This window comes from Mustela erminea, chromosome 4 (genome assembly GCF_009829155.1).
Source record: "Mustela erminea isolate mMusErm1 chromosome 4, mMusErm1.Pri, whole genome shotgun sequence".
NCBI classification, from domain to species: Eukaryota; Metazoa; Chordata; class Mammalia; order Carnivora; family Mustelidae; genus Mustela; species Mustela erminea.
The window spans coordinates 66,293,343-66,313,881 of NC_045617.1; the positions used below are offsets into that span (position 1 = coordinate 66,293,343).

Below are 20,539 nucleotides of genomic sequence, written 5' to 3' on the forward strand. Positions count from 1 at the left end.
TAAGTGGCAGGGACTCTCAAATCATAAGAATACAAGTAATGAAAAAATCTGCATGGAAAAGAATCTATTTCCAATACATATACAAAAATTTCTATATTCAGCATTAGTAATCATGAGAAAATAGTCATACAGCAGAGAACATTTAGAAATAGGATGCATTAAATAGTGCTAAAACCACAGGAGCCTCACGCACCATGCAGAGAATTTTGTGGGGCACCAACATCTCCTAAATGGGCAAGTACTTACTGGCACGTCTGTCACAGGCGATGTCTGTGTGAACAGCTGGGTGTTCAGGCTCTCCCCTTCCCAGTGGTTGGAGCAGAAGAAGTTTCCTGCTTTATCTGTTGGGGATTCCACCTAAAAGCAAACAGGAAGTGCTTCGTTGTTTCTAGAACTTCCCACAGAACACTGACCCTTGAGAGTAAATTTCTATAAAATGAATAATATCTGAGGATTTAATGTATATCATGTTGACTGTAATCAGTAGCACTATACTGTATAATTGAAATGGGCTATGAGAGCAGAACTTAAACGTTCTCACAAAAAAAATTTAACAAAAGGTCAACATGTGAGGTGTTGGATGTGCCCATTAACTCAGTGAGGGAGAATCCTTCCACAATGTATGTGTATATCATATCATCTTGCTGTACACTTTAAATCTCTTACAACTTTGTCAATCTTATCTCAATGAGTCAATCTCTGGTCAGTCTCTCAAACATTTATCGTTATATGAAAAAAAAAATTCCAGAGGCACTATATCCACCTATTGGAAATACTTCTTGCCACCCAAGATAAAACTTTTTCTTTTTTAAAAAGATTTTATTTATTAATTTGAGAGAGAGAGAGAGAGAGAGTACATGCATGGGGAGAGGCAGAAGGAGAGGGAGATGCAGACTCCCTGCTAAGCTGGGAGCCTAACTCAGGGCTTGATCCCGGGACCTGGAGGCTATGACCTGAGCTGAAGGCAGATGCTTAATGATCTGAGCCACCCAGCTCCCCCAAAACTAAAACTTTGATCCTTGCAAGTTAGTGTCTTTTTCTTTTATACTAGACACTATTAGATACTATTATTTTAATTTAAATTTCAACTCTCCATGACATCTGAAAATTAAAATTCATGTGTATTAATTATCTATGTGTTTGAGTATCAGTGATAAAAATGTACAGAAAAGAAGTGCCTGCATGGCTCAGTTGACTGAGCATCCATCCCTTGATCTCAGGGTCGTGAGTTCAAGCCCTGCACTGGGCTCCATGCTAGGCATGAAGCCTACTTAAAAAACAAACCGACAAAGTCCAGTAAAATGTTTTCCTCTCTTTTTTTAATCCTCCCTAACACATTTTCTGTTCAAACACGAAGTAGATAGAGGCGGCCTGGCCTCCCAGATGAGAGGTCCCATGCCTACTACAGTCTGACAGTACCTCTTAGCTGCATCTTGTAGAAAAATCTTGTACAAAAAGTGCTGTCGATCCCCAGTCCTGATGCCAGATATATAAGGCTGCCACAAGGAACAGAGGCAGCAGGAGTCCCATCTTACTCCCTCCAAAGGATCTTGCGCTTACCTCTTGTTTGATCTTTTTCAGCAAAGGGGGTCCATTTTCTTGAAATTCAGCAACAATGCCAGGTTCGTCCGATTCCTGCTTGATCACATCCTGTAGGTCTTCTACTAGGTGAGATGGTGTTTGAGGCTGAAAGGAAGAGTGGGCACGTGTGCGTCAGAGGACAATTTCTGTCTGTGCTAATCAACCGGCTAACCTTGGGAACTTGGCCCAGACTTACTAGCATCTTCAGAGGACCATATTTAATTTCTTGAGCTGCCAGGGCATGTTTGAACGGTGTAGGAGTTCTTGGAGAGCTTTCTAGGATTGACCTTTTGATAGCTGGAGTTCTAAAACTTTAAAAAGAAAACAAGTGTTGGTTCAGTTATAGAAGAACATTTGTCCTTCCCATCACTCTATCTATTAAATGCAATATTTTTGTACTGAATAAACTCTGTTATTGATATACAATTGGGTATGTGAATTAACCATATATGTGTTGTTAAGAAAAAGATAATATACATATATATATCACATATTACCAAATAGTTCAAATTACGATACTCTTAAGAGGATTAAACTATTTTTTTTTCATCTTTCTTTCATCATTCTGGAGACACAGTGATCCTAGGTTTTTATAATGACTAAAAGCTTTATAAAGATCTGTTGTCATTTAAAAATCAATTTGATCTATTCATTAAAACAGGCCCACAACAGAAAACATGCGTTAATCTTTTAAAATGTACTTATTGTAAGTGGAAATTGTAAGATATCATTTTTTAAAGGTTTCTTATAATTCATCTTGATGTTCTCCGCCATTTCTTTGAATTGGGGAAGGGTTTTTTAAAATATAAACATTGCTTAACCACTCCTTAGCTTCTGATCATATGATATTACTGGGGATTTTAGAAGTCCTATCTATAGATAAATTTCAAAAAGGAAACATAAGATTAAAGCATATGCACTACTCAAAGAACCATACCATTGTTATTCTGAGTTTTATAATCAGAGAGGAAAAGGGGATGAAAATCTTATCCTTAGTGAAGAAGAAAAAGCCTTACTGAGCAAATGGAACAACTGAATGGAAAAGTTATAGAAGTATGATCTCACTTCTACATGTGGTCCTACATAGTCCTTCTGAATAGGACTTTTTTTTTTTTTTTTAAGATTTTATTTATTTATTTGACAGAGGGAGAGAGAGCACAAGTAGGCAGAGAGGCAGGCAGAGAGAGAGAGAGGAGGAAGCAGGCTCCCTGCCAAGCAGAGAGCCCGATGTGGGGCGGATCCCAAGACCCTGGGATCATGACCCAAGCCAAAGGAAGAGGCTTTAACCCACTGAGCCACCCAGGCATCCCTGAATAGGACATTCTGAAGTGAGTTACAAAATGTAATCTAGTTTACCTACTGACTTGCCACCCCTAGGTAGTTGTAATGTGCCTACGACAGATATAGTCAATGTGGGAATATCCGTGATTAGATACATAAAAATGGGTCAGATATTTGGAGGCTAAATTCCATTAATTAAATGAAAGTAAATAATTTTATTCTTGAACCAAGCACTTACATAGTATTTTCCTTTTGAGTTTTCACAGTCTGGTCTCTATGAAATGGTGTTGTAACAGTCAATTTGTGACCACTGAGAGGTGTGGAAGTTAAAGAAGGCATTTCCAAGTCTAAGTTTTCATGGTTACCAGAAGTGTTTAAGAACTAAATATGGAAAGAAAGAAAAAAAAATTACATAAGCACTGATTCTTTATTCAGCCCGACTTAAATATCACACCATGACAACAAGTGAGTATGTTTTACTGACCCATTCTGTAAAATAATAACGATATTAATAGGCACATAATGTTGGACAGGGTATTGTTTTATTTCAGTTGGAGTGCAATTTGGAGTGTAATTTCCAAGCAATAAAATCTAGGGTCATTGCTGGAAAACTCACAAAATCCTATGAAAATATTCTTAATAAATACTATTTGTCATTAAAGAGAATGAGCTACATACTTTAAGATTATAAGCCTTAAAGTGATTTTTTGGAAAGTAATTATTGTTTTTCTTTCATGCTGTTTTTTTTTCTCTTTAATGACCTACGAATTACCATGATGGAAGGTTTGCATTATATGGAAAGTTCTTGAATAATAAGATATGTTTCTCAGAATGCCATTGTTCTGGGGCAATCATAGGTGTTCCTCAAAAAGTTCTAAGGTAAAATAAGTTTGGGAAACAAACATATCATAATCTCCTCCTGGATATTCACAAAGTGCATCAGTGTCTTTAAAAACTCTGAGAGGTCCTGTAGTAAAGAAACCAATTTTAACTGTGACATAGTGTTTCCCAAGCTTATATTCTTATATATTTAGATTTTTTCTGGAACATCTACTAAAGCCTTGCAGAACTAATATTCTCCAGAACACAATTTGGAAGATACAAACAAATAACAAGATAATTTGGGGGGCGGGTGCTTCATTTGCTCATATTTAAAGCTCTCCTTAAAATAAACTCAATAGACGTACTTGGGAAAATGTGTTAAAGTGCCAAATTATCTAATAACTTCAATCAGTTTAGCAATTAAGGACTACAAGTCTCTGATAAGAATTATAATTTCCATGCCTTGAAAAAACTCTATGCAATGAGAATATTCATGGCAAAAACCATGTTGATAAAATAGTATGGCATAACCTAAAGAAGCCAATGTTGAGGAAATTAAAATTAAAACCTAAGTTGTTTTCCTTAAGTATTTGTTCTTTATGCTTTCCCAAAACTTTCCCCACTGAAGTATGGATCAGAACCTCTCAAGCTTCTGGTTGCAACCCAAATGCTCTCCAAACCCAGTTTGGTTCCCTCCTCCCTGGGTCAGTGAATCACAAAATAATAAGTGAACAAACAGGCAGAAAATCTGCTAAAGCTTTTAAGGAGGGGGAAGGGATGGGAGAAAAGGAAGGGATAGAAATGTTAAACTCTAACGTTGGAGGAAATAAAAGCACATCCCATGCAACTAACAGTGTTTCAAATTACCCGCAAGAAAGAGAGCATTATGACACAATCAGCAGTCAGCCTACAGACGGCTCCAGCTATGGGAGGCAGTATGACGTGGCAACAGCCAGAGTCAACGATGGAACAGAATCAGTGAGGGCAATAGTAATTAGTCATTTGTTCCAAAGGATTAGTGTCCAGATTATTAAGGCTCGAGTGGCTGTTGAAAATTAGTAAAAGCCGTGCAGAAACCGTGCTCTACCTGTGAAGGGGAGAAGGGTAGGCTTTTGACAGGGGAACGCTGGGGAGTTGAGCTGCTGACGTCAGCAAATACGAAGGAGCTAGAGTCTCCAGTGGCCAAGGGGCTAGCCTGGCCCCGCTTTTTTCGTAGGATGACCAGTGGAAGTGTGCTGTGCCTCGAAGGAGGTGAGGGCTTGAGCGGGTCAAGGGAACCCTCGTTCAACTTGAGTCTGTGCGCCCTCGTGCTAGGCTCTCCTGCAGGGCTAGTCACTCTGCCCTCTCTTTGCTGAAGCTGTAGGGCTTTGCCTGCATGCTGTTGGCTAGGTGAAAACTCTGGTTCTTCACAGAATTCAAAACTGCTGAGATCACACCGTGATGAAGAATCCTGAAACAATGTGGGAGGTGCAGAACTTTGAGACAGTGTGTGCCTGCTGCGTGCCACCACCTGAAACAGCACTGAGGAAGAGATGCTGACGGCAGACAAAACACCTGGGCCTCTTGAGAAATGGCTTCAGGATTCATGATTGTTCTGGGACGCTGCATGGCGGGTCTCCCATGCTGCCTGCAGGCTAGTCCCTGCAGACATGCCATAGGGAACCCCCCAAACTCTCTCACTTCACGCAATCCAAAGCAAAAAGGAAACCTGTTCTAGATGGCACATTTTGGCAAGGGGCATCCTATATGATGGATATGCCATAAGTATGCTTTTTAGTGACAAAGGAAATTAACTGAGTGTCTACGTTTTGGGTGCTGCACTCACATGTATTTCACTAAAGATAGTTTGTCTTAGTGAACCAGCTGGGACTGGGAATCAATAATCAATGTTTTGTGGTGAGAGCCATGTACCACCAGTGAACTCCTTCCTGCTTCAGATACATAGAAAGGCTGCTTTTAAGTTCTGAGTAAACACAATTCTTAATGTGCTATCCAAAAGCAAAGCACAGTTCTGGAGAAACACAAAGAAGTAACAAAGTAAAATAAGTTACAAATAACTCAAACCTCATTTCATAAGCCAAAATCTACTTATAGGTCATTAACTTTACTATTGTAAAAGAAATATGCGTTTTGAAGGAAATGCGTGAAAAGCTACCTTTTATCTGGGTAGTCTATGAATTCAGATCTCTGAAAAACCATAGAAGCAAAGGCCGAAATCATACTTTTACATTAATATATGCTAATAACATGATCTTTGCAACAGAAAATGGCTATCACCTGAGAAATGGGTTTCCTAATCCATCTACAAAAACATAAACTTGTCTTACCAGTTCTACTTACAGAATCTATAAATTGAAGTGTTTCTGCAAATTCTAAGAGGTTCTTGACGTTATCCAGGATGGTCCCTTGGTGAACGATCATGCACCTTGCTGGGGAGGCACTTTCTTCAGGTAGGGAGCCAGGGTCCACAGGCAGAGATGGAGTGGAGTGGTGTTCTTCCAAACAGGAAACAGGTGCACTGTCCCCATGAGGTCTGGTGTGGTCAGCAATGGTGGTGCTGTGCCACCCGGGATAGCTGCATGTGTGGTTCTGGGTCTAAGGCGGGGTTGGGGGGGTGGCAAAGAAAGAGCGGGGAGAAGAAAGGGAGAAGGAACTTAGCAATGAAGTTGCACAAGGTATCAGATGCTGTTGGAGGAAAGATAAAAGTAGTTGCATCACCCAAAACTTGCGCCTATGAAACAGTTGTCAAGATGTTTCCTTTTATCGATGCAAGACCCTGCTTTTTAATAGCGTTAAGGTCTGTCACCTCCATGAGCACCCTCACTGTCACCATTTTGCTAAAACTGTAAACAGAGGGACTGTGTCACAAAGTACAAGTCTCACACAGGCCACCTTCAAGATCTACTTTAACATAACTTCCAAAAGGGCACATATAGTTGCTGCGAACTAAGAATTGTCCTGTTAACCTACAGAAAGGCCGGGAGACTCAAGAGTTAGAGTTCCTTATATCTGCATATACTCTTGTTGCTTCTATCCCTTCTGAATGTTACCAGTTGCACTGAGGCCCTGAAGGGGTGCCAGATCAACGTGGTTAGGAAAGCAGAAGAGCGCACTAACAGAAGTTGCCTTTCAGCATGACCACGCAACAAGAGACATTGCAAAACGTGAACTAAAGTTAAAAAGTGGCTGAACTAACATATGCACATAATCGTCTTACTATTTAACCACAAAGGAATCCACCCCTATGAATTCCTACTGGGTATCACATCTCTTTTATTCTCTTTGTTCTTTAACTACATAGGTTACAAAGTACATGTCACATTCTCAGTTTGCAGCCCACCCACCAAAAAAATCAGTAGTGGTCCACACGGCTCTCATGCGTGCAAAAAAGAGAGCAGTCCTGTTATTTAAGGAGCACTTATCCATACCTTCTTCCCATGTATATATGAACAGGCATCAGATCATATGTGAAATGATAAAGTAAGAAAATCTAGGTTAAGAAAAATGATAGAAAAAGAAAAATGTCAAATGAATAGATACCAGAGACAGAGCTTTGTAAAAAATGGCAGATTTTCATTCATTTATATCTGTTAGTTAGTCTTTGAATGGATAACAGTCCTGAGAAAACAAGAGAATCGATGGTGGCCCCCACAAGTGGACTCTGCCACACAAAAAGGCCACCTTCAATTTGGTCAACATACATTGGGATTCCAACTGCATTTTAGCACAAGCAACTTCTCTTCAAACACTATCAATGGATCTATAGTCATGGTTAATGTAGTAGTTAGAAGAGAAGGGAAAAGAGACAGAGGGCATGGGGGTGACGATGCTGTCTGTCCCCCACTGAAGCACATGGTTCTGTTCTTACCGGTAGCGCCTGCTGTCCTTTGAGCTCATTCTCAGTTGACATGAGGAGCAATTCTAATTCCTTTATTCGCTTTTCTTTCTCAGGGTCTTCATCATTATAGTGTCTCTGAAATTAAAAGTTAAGAGAGAATAAAATTCAAGGGCCTGACTGGAAGCTGTAGATTCAGTGGTTGTGGCCCACAGTTGTGAGGGACCATTGGGCTCTGTGAGCCTCAGTGTGAGACCAACGCCAGCTGAATCCAGCCACTGTACAAAGCTTTGGGAAGGTTCTTCCAGATGTAAGGGAGCGATGCGAGATCTGAGTCTCGAGTGGGCACTCACTGATGTGCTGGTTCAGCTGACAACGTCAGAGAACCAGAGAATTCCTGAGCAGGTTTCCTCTAGAAGTGAAGATTGGTAGCTTGCTGGCCAGAACTCCACCCCCCTCTTCACTATGCCCTCTTTTTTTCTCTCTCTCTTTCACTTCAGTTGATCAAGTGAAAATAAGTGTTTAGATGAAAGAAATAAAGCACGTCTTTAAAAAAGTTTGCTTTGAACAGCCCATGAGTTTCTTGAGGAAAAGGTCTTCAAATGATCTTACCTGAATGGCTGCAGCTGCTGGCTGAGGGACGTTGACTATATTTACATGTAACGCTACAGGATACGGGACATGACTGGAGACCTAGATCAAAAAGGCAGACAAACAAAGGCCGAGTCATTCATGATCACATAGGCATTAGGGGACTTGGCTTCCTGAGGTTTTGCTCTAGGACTGAGGAAACAAAACAAAACAAAACAAAACTCTACTGATAAAATTCAGGCACAGAGAAAAAAAAGAAAAAAAAACCCCTCTAATTTGAAAATTTAGTCAAGCCTTTAAAAATGGCTAAGTAAGTAGTTGAAGGAACATAGATTTAAAGTTCTCATTGATCTTGGTGAGTATTCCTTAATTAGAGTAAAGCACAATGAAACACAATGAAAACATAACCTAAAAATCATTCATGAATGTATGAAAGAAGTCATAATGGGAAAAAACTGATGGCTCTAGCTGTTTATAATAGAAGTATTTTTCTTGGAATAATTATAAGTTTTAGTAAAGAGCACAGAACTGCCTATGATAGTTCATTCATCTGAGACTTTTCTGGTAAGTCTGTAGTCAAATGTATGGAATAGAGAAGAATGAAAACTCTTTAGGAATATATTTTGAATATAATTTGCATATGAGCTCCATATTCTTGGCTAAGTTTCACCATCTGTTACTGTTAGTTGTAAGATTAATTTATTGATCTTATTATCTTCTTTCTCCTTATTTTTCTTTTCCCAACCATTATGGAAATTTCCTTCCCTAAATAGAAATACCTGACAATTAGGAAGGAATCACACTGATCCAAAGGAGAGTGAAAGGAGAAATCAGATAATGGTGTCACAAACCTGCTCCTGACTCAGAGTAAGAAGGTAAACATTCTGGGAAGGAATAAATTAAGACATTTCTGCCAGATCACTACCAGAATCAAACTTACAGAATCAAACTTGTTGAATTTTAGTGTCAAACGATCTCCTCTTTAATATGACATGCACTTTTCATTTTGGAAGAGGGAAATACATTTTCATTTCCCCCTTCTGCTTCAGCAAGAGCTTGTTAAGTAAATTTACATGCAAAAGCTAATTTGATCTGAAACATTTAAGTTAAAATCCAACAACCTGGACTCCTCCAGTCTTGCCCTGTGAGCTGGGTGACTCTTTGTGGACCACTGAACACCCTGGCTTCAGGGGAGGTGCCCCCAGATAATAACATCTCCCTACATCTACCTCAAAGGCTGTAGGTGGGGATCGAAGGAAGTCTGTTTGTGGAAGTTCTCTGAAAAGTATAAAAGTGTGAGGTATTCCTTCTACCTAGAGCTAAAATCACTGATCATCCCTCTCAGGAAACTAACGTCTCAGAAACGGCTTACATTTTGTGCTTCAGAAATGTGGTAATAGGAATAGTCATTGTTCACCGAGGGCTGACCAGCCGGTGGGAGATGAGCTGACGCCGGAGGATGAACGAAACCCATCAGATGGCTGTTCTTCTGGAAACTGGGGGCCACTGTTGGTGGGCTGGCTTTAGAGGACTCCTGCAGATAACCTTCCTGCTCGACCTTCCGACGCATGGTAGAATTCCAGTGGTTCTTGATAGCATTATCAGTTCTGCACAGAAATAGATCACATAAGAATTTTACAAACAAAAATTTCAATTCAGGTTAGAGTTAATTGACAGAAAACTGTTTCAGAGACCTTTTCTTCTGGTCTTTTGGGGTTGTTGCTGTTTTAACTGTTTCAGTCTTCTGGACCTCTGAAAAGTCATGCTTCCCCTATTACCTAATTGAAAATCCACAGATTTTTCTCATTATCCCATATGGAACATACGTGGACTTCTAGAAATCTTTAAACTCTTGAACCACTTTGTTTCCTTGATAAAAGAATATTTTAAGTACAACCACCCTTCGTGTTTATTCTGACTGTTCATGGTACGAGGCTATAACACACAACTTAGAGATACAGCTGTTCTAGAAAATTTCTCCTTTGAGTGTGGCTTAGCAGGGCCTACCCACCACAACGGGCACACAATAAAGTTTGGTGAATGATAACGATGTCACCATCACTGTCTGCTTTTTATCTCAGAGAGCACTAGGCCGAAATTTTTAGTAAAAAAAAGGAAAAAGAAAAAAGAAAGAAACGCCCACCTTTTGCAGTCCACCTCAAACTGTTCTCTAACCAGAGGTGAGAATGGAAAATGGGATTCAGAAGGGAAAGATGCTAAGTCCCAGTGTATTTTCCAAATGCAAAGCATTTTTACTAAAGTCTTTCAATTCTCAGGAAAACAGTTTCTCAATTCAAAAAAGACAAAAACAAAAACCGTTTTAAGCCTCCCTTTTACTCTCTTGAAGGGGGTGGGGAAATGTATGCTAAAGAAAGAGGAAGTTCAATTGCCCCTTAAATTTTTACAAGAATCAACAGCATATCCTCTCAGGCCAAATGGGACAAAAGCCCTACTTTCTTCAGCCTCTTGGATTTTCTAAGCTGATCCTGAACCCTCCATGAGGGAGGAACAGCTCTGGAAGGTCACACAAGAACACTACCTAAACCATCAGAGCCATGGCCTTCTTTGAAAGGACCCTTTCTCCAATCCTGAAGCTCAAGGATAAAATCTATTAAATTTTTTCTATCTTACATTATTTACATAAGATTTACAATGAAAGGTATCTTCCAAATTAAAGAAAATGTGTTTATAAAGTGTTCCAGTGGGGTAAGTGGGACAAAAATGAGCTTCTATAGATATCCCTCATAATGAGGTCATTTTTGTGCCTTGTCCATTTAAAGAAAGCATAACACTGGCATTATTTAAAAACCTGGAAGCAGTATGATAATTCTAGAAATGCTCTGCTTCTTCAAAGGAAGAAAAATGAAGCCACGTGGTAAAATGAAACAAACGCTAATAACAGGAAAATGACAGCTGAGCTCCTTCTGGTCACTTCACCAGCTGCGCGAACTCAGACCAGAGACAAGATGTCGATTCTCAGTTTCCTTCTATGTGTTTAGAGGTTTTATAGTTTACAGAGTGCTTCGACATCCATTTTATTTGATATGAACATTGGCCCTGTGGAGGAGGCTCTTCCTCATTTTGCCAGTGGGGCGATCGAAGCTGAGGAAGGTTCAGTGACTTGGCCCAGAATGCATTGCTGGGTGGATTCTGGAAGTACTTGACCAAAGAAATGCTAAGAGCTCTCCAATTTAAAAACCTATGGATCTGGCATATCTCATGAAACATGATCATTGGAATGTAATTCACTCACCATACATTTAAAACAAAATGTTCAATACCCACTCCCTCATTCTTCCCAATCAATATATTTTTTGACATATTATTACCGTCCAGGCAGTAGCTTTGCGATTTCTGCCCATCTGTTCCCCAGTCTCTTGTGTGCCTGGTAAATAATTCTGTCTTCCTCTTCTGTCCAGGAGGTTTTCTTAACTTCTGGATTCAAGTGGTTATGCCACCTCTCCCTACATTGTTTTCCAATTCTCCCCTTTAAGTGCTTGGCAATAACAGACCAACGTTTCGGACCGTATTTCTGTACAAGCTCTATCACCTTCAGATAAACACACAAAAATAACCTATGTTTTAATGTTATGTATTGACTCAGTGTAATCATTCTTCAGTGTTACAAGCTCTTTAGAAAATGTCTAAGAATCTGCTTTCATTCACTGAAAATATGGGAATAGAATCCTCAGCTGCCTGACGTTTTACCTGTTTCCTCAAGTTGGGAAACATTCAATAAAGATGTCTGGGGAATAGTCAGAATTGTGATTCACACACCAATGAGGGAAGAACTTACTCTCTGATCTTCTTCTTTGGTCCAGGGACCCTTGATGAGTTCAGGATTTAGAACTTTCTGCCATCGGTGCTGGCACTGCACATCTGTTCGATTCTAGACAAATAAAGTATGCACTGTCATATAGGTATGATGTGATAAGCACATGAAGGCTTTCTCGTGGTATGAGTCATACACAGACAAAACGCACATTCAGGAACATTTTAGGGCATGTTTGGAAAGCCTACCGATCGCTCATTACTTATAGCTAGTGAACATACAAAGAATATATCCAATTTGTATCTAAAATTAGAAGCTCTGCCTCCTTTGTGAAACAGTACAAAACATCATTTTGTACAGATGTCAGTTTAACTTACCTTATCCTCAGCCCGTAGAAGTACCTCTGTGGACTAAGACTAAGACTTGTTAGTGATTTCACATGACAGTCAGGCTTTCATGGAAACCCATTCCAAATAACTAAAGTTTGCCTCCCATTCAAACTAAGAGATGTGCTTCAATTTAGGCCCTTGAGTTTTAATATTACAGCACAAAGATAAATAGAGACTCTATAAGAGAGGGTGATCTTATAAGAAAAAAAAGACAAATATATAATCAACTAATAGAAGGCAGAATTTGATTCACAGGTAAGAAGAAACCAAAGTAAAAGGATATTGGACTGAGAAGACAAGCTTCTCCTTAAGAGGAGAAATTATGTTTCCTATGGAAGAGTCTGGAAAAGCTTTTGATAGGGACTTGGAAGGATGGCTGGAACATTCTAGGAGGAGACATCACCAGAGACAAAAGCCCAAAGGAGGGAAAGCAGAAATGAATTCAGTGAAACCTGCTCACATAGAGGAAGTAGAAAACAGAACCCGAGCTGTATGTTGGCGCCATGTGGAAGGTCATGGGCCCCTTAATTTGTGAGATTCTATGTCACTGCTGTGGATTTTGAAAAGTTCAGGGACAGCTGCATTCGAGGAAGCTCCATGAGCTAACAATGTTTGCGATGGATGGAAGAGTGGAAGGCTACAGGTAGGGAAGCCAGTTAGGAAGCCCCTGTAATTGTCCACAGAAGAGGGAAGGGGGCCAAACCTGTGGAACAGCAAGGAGGTTGGAAAGAAGGGGCTGACTGACAAAGGAATTCCAGATTCCACAGTCACTGCCTGGAAGTAGGAGGAGGGAAGTGGGATAAGTCAAAAAGGATAAACCAAAATTTTCAGCCAGGGTACCAAAAATATGGCTATCTAAATAAATAGGAAATTTAAAGAAGCTAACTAGAAAATATCAGGAATTTTGTCATCCTACCATCAGAATGCTAATTTATATTATTCTAATCAATAAAAAGATAAAACAAGAGGCAAAGTTTTAAAAAAAATGTTGTAAAATTTTTTTTACAATCTCTCTAGAAACCCCAGTTATATGCATTACAATAGAAACTATAAACTATAAGTTATGGATGAGGCTGTCCTCCTCCTACTTCTTATCTATGAGCAAATGTGTAATATCTTAATGTCTTTTTCCAGGACATAAATGTTGGGAGAAGATTTCCTTTTACAGAAAGAAAAAAATTACAGACTTACCGGGAGATAATTGGCAATAACTTTCCAGTCATCTGTTCCATTCTGCTCCACCAGCTTCTTTAGCTTTTCATCCTAAGACATTTAAAGTTAATCTAGGATATCAGTCATTTACAGTATAGCTTTATTCAATTAAGAGTAAAAGGGAACCAAACCAATAATCCAATCCAGAAAAAAACCCTCAAAAATATCCAAATACAACAGATATTAATGTAATATATTGGTTTAGAGCATAGATTTATTTAGAGTCTGACACACCAGAGTTTGAAACCCGACTCAGCTATTGAATAGTTAGACGAGCTTGGGTATATCATTTTATTTTTCTGGGCCTTAATGTCATCTTCTATGCAGTGGGAATGCTGATGTCAATGTGGGTTTTGGGAGATTACATGAAATAGCGATGCAAGACATTTAGCGTAATGCCTGGCTCGTGGAATGTTTAGTATATGAAAACTATTAAAAGTTCGCTTGATGGGAAAAAAAAAATGAACTCCAATGTTAGAGTCAACAGACATTTAGTTATGACAGTAAACAGCATCTTGAGTAAGAAATAATTCAAGTTTTATTTTAACATTTAGCTAGTTCAACCTCTTTCATGCAAAAAATGGAAGATCACTTTTTAGAATAAATTTGAAGTCACGGATAATACAAGAAAATAATTTTATTTTTGCATCAGCATAGTCACAATTTAAACGAGGCCAAACTTATCAGAACACAGAAGATACTAAACCTCAGGAAGAAATCTTTCAGGTCTCAAGTGTCTTTCTAAACACATCCCTTCAAGTGAAAAAAAAACGCCACATTTCTGCAAAGATAACTTTCACACACAGCGTGGGTCCTTGTAGGACACAGACACAGGAATTAGGAAACCAGTGTTAACAACAAAACTTCTGTACCTCCCAGGATCTTCTAAGATCACTCCATAGATAAACTAAGCATTTCCTATGGACCTCACTGCCAATCCCACTTGCCTATCAACAGGGGTTCTGGTTTAAGTGAAGTAGGGTGGAATGAAACTGAAGAAGAGTCAATATCATTTATTCTAACATAAAATCCTCTAAAATCAGTTGCAAGTTGCAATTGTTTTGGAAAACTTTAAAGAAAACAATTTTCCCCATACATGAATAATTTTTGCCCCTTAAGTATTAGTTCCTTAAGTAGAAAGATCAAGCTTTTGCTAAGCTAGCAGAAAAAGGAAGGTGGGAAGAAGACATATATCCATCCATCACTGAAAGCTGAATAGACATTCATGTATATGGCTCTGTGAAATATTACATATCACAACTGTTTAATCAATCCATTATGACAAGATGAGTTCTGTGAGTATTTTGTTTCAAACTTTTGTTTTGTTTTGGGAAATAGCAATTCATTCACTTGTACAGAGAACGCTTGTTAATGTTTTCCTTTGCATCAAGTGATTCTGGGCTCAGGGAACACAAAAAGGAAGAGACACTTAGCCCTGCTCTCAGCAGATCTGTTGTCAGTCTACTGGGGGAGGCACGCATGTTCCAGCACTAATAAGTAAGAATGTGTATCCAGTGCTTGGAGGATACAGCCCACCTGCCTGGGGAAGGCAGGGATGGCCTCAAAGAAAAGGCAATGTCTTCACAAGTGATAAAGAAGTAGTAAGAAGCAGCGCAGCAGAAGGACAAGAACAGAATAGGCACAGAGAAAACCACAGATTAAATCTAAAGTGAGAAGGAGGGGACATTCAAAGAACTATGAAGAATCTGGAAGTGGATGGTAGAGTGTACCCGTGGGGAAGGGGTGAGAGGATAGCATGCTGCACAGGCAGGCTAGGCTAAGACTTCTAAGAGCCTGCTAATGAGTTTGAGCACCTGTCGTTTAGCCGAAACATTTTTTTTTCATAAATTGATACACTTCCATGTTTTGATAACACAATTAGTTACCTCTTCCCTGGTCCACCTAGTTTTCCCCAAGTGGCGCTTTCCAGACTTAGGCAGCAGCCCATCATAGTCATGATCACACATCTCAATGTCTTCATCGTCCTCGTCACTACTGTATATGCTGCAGGAATAAAAAATGGGCAGACGTGGACTGAAACCGGAAGACTTAAACTACTGGGTTACAAAATTTACACGAAGACTCGGTCTTTTCAAAGGTTATGGAGATAAAATTTGGAAAACCTGCACGACAAGATTGTTTTCTGCATTCTGTTGCTCTAGCATTGTGCACTGGTTCTGCTGGTAGTGGTATCCACAGATACGGCCAAGGACCTGGCACGTGCTTACTGCTCTGCATGTTTGAACCTGCTGAGACTCCTAGGCCAGCGACAAGTTACACATTTCACAACCTTCCAACCAATGAAGGTTTAAGTTGAAAACTTAATGTTAAGGACAATAAAAGAAACAGGAGCCTGTGTCCTTTACATAAGCACATGCTTGAAACCTTTGGCTTACATCACAGCATTGGAATAAAATTTCTCCAAGACAAGCAACTCAATTATGTTACTCCAATGGGGTTGGTGTTTTATTGACAGAGAAAGAATTCAAGAAGCGATACACCTGACAATACAATTATAGTTATCCCTTACAGATTGAGAAGATTAAGAAAATGTAAAAGGAGAGGATTTTAAAAACCCAAGGAAGGATAAGGCCATCGAGTGATCAGACTGCTTTGTGCACAACATTAAGATCCAATAGCTCAAAACTGCAGGCCAGTTGGTCCAACTTGTGGCTGCAATGACAATACTCAGTTTCCTAAGTAACTAAATGAATAATTAGGCCACTTGGTAGTCACACTCTTACTTACTTTTTTGGTTTTGTTTGTTTGGTTTTTTTCCCCCTGACTGAATGGTATTTGACAACTCTTAAGATGCACCTAATTCAAAACTGAGGGATTCCCCCAGGTGGGTTTAAAAAAAATGCATTAATATTTTGAGGAGAGCCTTTTCTTTTACCTAGTAGACCAAATTCTGAATTCTGATGACTTTTGAAGTAACTCTACACTAAGTGTTTATTAATCATATACTAAATAGATGACAGTAATGTTACAGCCGTGTATAAGATATGCTATCTTAAATTCTATCATATTAATATAAATGCACCTTAACTATCTGAAATTATGCTATCTTAGAAACTTCACTAAAATTTTTCATTGTAATACTGAGAAATCCAGCAAACTGAGTACAGTTAAAAAATCATGACAGAAAGCAACATCATAGTGCCAATCATGATTTTCAAAAAGAAAATTTGTATTTATATCAGGTTTTATCTTCCCAAACTAACTTAAAAAGTATATATTACTCACCCCTTACAAGTCAAGCAGAAGTATTTCCCCAAAATCCTGAATTTGAGGTTCTTATAATTTAAAACTATTATTTTGGGCACAAAATGAAGGTCCAGGTTGCATGGTGACAAGTAGCATGTGATCCAAACTTCAAACGCCACCACAAAAGAGATCACTAAGCTGTACTTATAAGCTACAATGAGTTTTTCATTTAGTGTCTATTCTTTAAACAAGAATCTCATCCTGTTCCCCACTGTCAACGAGAGGTTCTAAACAACTTGATTAATAAATAGAATCGATTCCTATAAATATATATATACATATACACATATGTATATGTACGTATGTGTATATATATACATATCTATGTGTGTATATATATATGTATATTTCTGTAGGTCAGCATCTTTGGAAAGGTTCACATGGAGCTTCTTGGAAAGCCTCCTTACAAAAATATCAGGAATACCAAAAAGAGCAGAATAATTTGAAAAAGGAGTCACAGATTCAATTTACTTTAACTTTTTAAGTTTGGCTGGATCTGGATATTTTCAGAAGTGAGAAACTACATTTTCCAAACTAGTAATTGGGCACTTTCCTCCTAGAAACAGCTCACCTCACAGGAACAAGCAACAAATGCGGCCGCCCATAGGGGGCAGTCAACGTCAGGTGAGAAAGGATAGGCATCAAACAGATCTACAAGTTCTGGAGGCAAAGGTGCAAGTCCTAATTTTGCCTCCACTTCCCTGCAGGACTTGGACAAATCACTTCCTCTCTCTCAGGACCTTAGTTCCTCGCCTATACCTAAGGGCTTGGATTTTATTAGTAAGGTACTTTCCAGCGCTAATAAATGATGGTTTCACGTCTTCAGGGCTTTTTCAAATTTCAGCACGGAAGCAGAGATGTGCAAAACCAGAGTCTTGGGGGAAAACGTGGCGTGGGACTTCTGCAGGTCCTGAAGAGACCAGAAGGGGAGCAGGGCGAGCCCAAGGCTGCTCCCAGTCTCCTCCGGGGGCCATCAACAGGTTTGGCACCTGGACCAACTTTTGAGCTTTGCAGGCGATGCCCTGGCTCCAAGTTGTCCCGGTAGCCTAAATAGCACGACTAATTTCTACCAAGGACCTGAAATAACTTTTCCTTCATCTGTTCTGACAAGCTCTCAGACTCAACAGTTAGAGGACTTACAAAGGTTGATTTCAAGCTTGATGCACTCGACTCCCCACCTGCTAGACCTGGTGTGGTTACAAGAGTACAACTATGAATATTACATTCTGTCAAGGAAACAAACCGTGCAAAGAAACGAAAAAGAAAAGAGGTGTTGGGGGTTGGGGGTTGGGAAGAGGGAGGGGAGCGGGAGGAAGTGCCTTGTAGCCGCTACTGCGATTCTAGAAAAGGGGTTCAGACTCATTTCGCTGACCTGGTTAATAATCCCTGTGACGCTCGCCCAGCAAGAAACGGCTTTGAGCCCGCAGCGGGGTTTCTCTTCCCCCTGAGGCAGGTTCAAGGCTCCCGCCCCTCCCGGCCGCCACCCTTCTCCGCTACCTGGGAGCTGCAAGGAAACTGCGCAGCCCCGCCCCACCCGGCCCGCAGAGATCTCGGGGCGCGGAGCCTGCACCGCGCCTCCTCCCAGAACCCCTTCCCAGCTTCCTTCTCCTCCTCCTCCCAGTTTCTGCTCTCAGAAAAAAAAAAAAAAAAAAAAAAAAAAAAAAAAAAAAAAGGTGCCCTCGGCTGCTCTGCTGTTAAGTCCCAAAGGCGAAGGTGAAACCACTTCAGGGGCAGCACCCCCGTGCCGCGTGGCCGGGCCCAGGGCAGGCGTTGGTTGCCCAGGGCCCCCCCAGGTCGCCTCCCTTTTTCTTGGGCGCCGAGGCTGGCCTAGGAGCTGCTCCCCGTCTGGCCAGGCCGGGCCCGAGGGTGCTGCTGCACCGCCCAAGCCCGCACCCACGCTCCTTGCAACTTCCCAGCGCGGCGCGGGGACAAGCGACAGCCGGTTCAAAACCAAATAAGTACATGAAAAGCAAACAACCAGAAGGAAAAGAGGTTGGCTTTGCTTTGCCTCCAAGGGCTTATACCAAGAACCTCTGAGCGAGGGTCGGCCGGTCAACCCTTCCTCTGCACCGACCACCTAAGGCGGCTGGAGCAGGGCGTGGGGAAGAGCGGCAACTCAGCCGCGTCCACGTGTGCGCGCCGCGCCGCGCCGCGCCGGGACCTCTTGCCCCAGCGCCGCGGGGATTGCGTCCTGGTTGCGCGGCAGCGGCCTTGGGTGCTGCCCGCCTCCGTCTCTTTCCGTTGAGTGGCAACCGCGACGGCCGCTGGGCTTGTCCCGGCACCCCGCGGCTCGCAGGGAACTCCGGCGCGTCCAGTCCGGGAAGTGCAGAGACCAGGGGAAAGCGGGCGCGCCAACGACTGACAGTTCGGACGAATCTTTCCCTCGTCCTCTTCCCTCTTCCCCTCCGCGCAGCCACAACGTGAGGGGATTTCGCCCATCATCCCGGCGAGCCTCCCCAAGTGCAGGGACATGTGCGGCGCGGACGCGTGTTGAGTGCGTGTTAAGTGCTTGCATAAGAAATAAAAGCCTCCCGGAGTACTATGATGAGAGCTTTCAAAACCTGGGCTTAAACCAATTTGCAAATGTAGAGATCCTTTTTCTCCCTAAAATCTTCCAGGCAGCCGCCTGTCAGCTGCTGCTCTTCTTCGCCTCCGTAAGGAATGAATGAAATTTAAGGGAACTACCTGCAGCTACTAAACAATCCGGCATTTTCCCTATATCTGCCATATGCTCTGCGCTTCCAAGTCCAAACATATAGCAGAGCATCCACCAATTACGCTGCGACTCCTTCGCCGACGCCCGCGGCATCAAGCCGGGGACCTAGTGGGCTCCTCGGGGCTGGTGGTCACCTCTCAGCCCCCGGCTGGAAGGTGCTGCTTTTTTAACCCCCTAAGGAGAAACGTCTCCCCGTGCAACTTGCAAAATGAACCCCAGGGCATGCTTCCTGACGTCCTGCTATATTTCCCGCATCGGTTCTTCCATTCATCAGTTCCACTCACGGCTTCTGCTGCAGAGGCAGAGGCTCTAGGTCCTCGCAGGATCTGACAGCCCCGCAGAAGATCCGGGAATGCATGCCCACCTGCTCCCCGAGCGCCTGGTGCCCCGCGCGCCCCCGCCCGCGGCCGCCCGTCCGGGCTCCCCGTTACCTGTGTCGGGGTCTCCGGGCCATGGCGCGGCGGGCGCGGGGCTCAGCTGGGAGCCGCGGAAACCGCACGGGGCTACCGCCTCCCGCTGCCCGCCGCCTGCCTGCGTCCCTCCCCCGCTGCGCAGCGGCGTTCCGCACCGCCTGGGCGAAGTTTCTCGGGAGAAAGAAGAGGAGGAGGAGGAGGAGGTCGCGGAGGAGGAGGAGAAGGAGGAGGAGGAAACAGGTTGATATTAAAATGTAAACTCTGTAAACAGAGATGCCATCAAACAAAGAGCTTTGGACACTCCCCCTCCCGCCAAATCTGGCGCCCCTGCAGTGCGCACGCGCCCTGCCCGCCGCCTCCGCGGTCGCCTTGGCTGCGGCCCGCCGGCCCGGCCGCCGCTCCCCTTCGCCTCTCGCGCCGCCGCGCTGCGCCTGGCGCGCCGTGAGCCCCGAACAGCGCGCGGGCGGGGAGCCCGGGGCCGGGGAGGGGCGGCCGGGGGCCGCGCGGCGCCTTTTCTTGCGCAAACCCCGCTCCCGAGCAGCGGCCGCGCGGGCTCGCGCCACGTCCCGCTGCTGCCGCGTCCCCTCCTCGGCGGCCGCGCCACCGTCGCCCGGCTCGGCGTGCCCCAGGCACCAGCGCCCCGAGCTCGCCGGGCTCTGA

At 42.4% G+C, this 20,539-nt stretch overlaps 1 protein-coding gene across 4 annotated transcripts in view; it reads right to left on the minus strand.

Annotated features, from left to right (window-relative positions):
* The window catches only part of MYB (MYB proto-oncogene, transcription factor), a 32,589-nt gene extending 12,384 nt beyond the window's left edge, over window positions 1-20,205 (minus strand). Inside the window, exons 1-14 of one of the 4 annotated variants that reach the window (XM_032339446.1) lie at window positions 19,898-20,205; window positions 15,370-15,487; window positions 13,463-13,534; window positions 11,907-11,999; window positions 11,440-11,660; window positions 9,483-9,717; window positions 8,132-8,212; window positions 7,553-7,657; window positions 6,025-6,279; window positions 4,772-5,134; window positions 3,101-3,243; window positions 1,778-1,892; window positions 1,561-1,686; window positions 247-357 (exon numbers count right to left, since the gene is read on the minus strand). In XM_032339446.1, coding sequence (XP_032195337.1) covers window positions 247-357; window positions 1,561-1,686; window positions 1,778-1,892; window positions 3,101-3,243; window positions 4,772-5,134; window positions 6,025-6,279; window positions 7,553-7,657; window positions 8,132-8,212; window positions 9,483-9,717; window positions 11,440-11,660; window positions 11,907-11,999; window positions 13,463-13,534; window positions 15,370-15,487; window positions 19,898-19,920 — 2,061 coding nt within the window. In that variant the 5' untranslated portion in view covers window positions 19,921-20,205. Of the gene's footprint in view, window positions 1-246; window positions 358-1,560; window positions 1,687-1,777; window positions 1,893-3,100; window positions 3,244-4,771; window positions 5,135-6,024; window positions 6,280-7,552; window positions 7,658-8,131; window positions 8,213-9,482; window positions 9,718-10,253; window positions 10,637-11,439; window positions 11,661-11,906; window positions 12,000-13,462; window positions 13,535-15,369; window positions 15,488-19,897 lie in introns of those variants that run through there. The other 3 variants (XM_032339445.1, XM_032339448.1, XM_032339447.1) reach the window with 3 other exon arrangements.
* Between the last annotated feature and the right edge of the window lie 334 nt (window positions 20,206-20,539).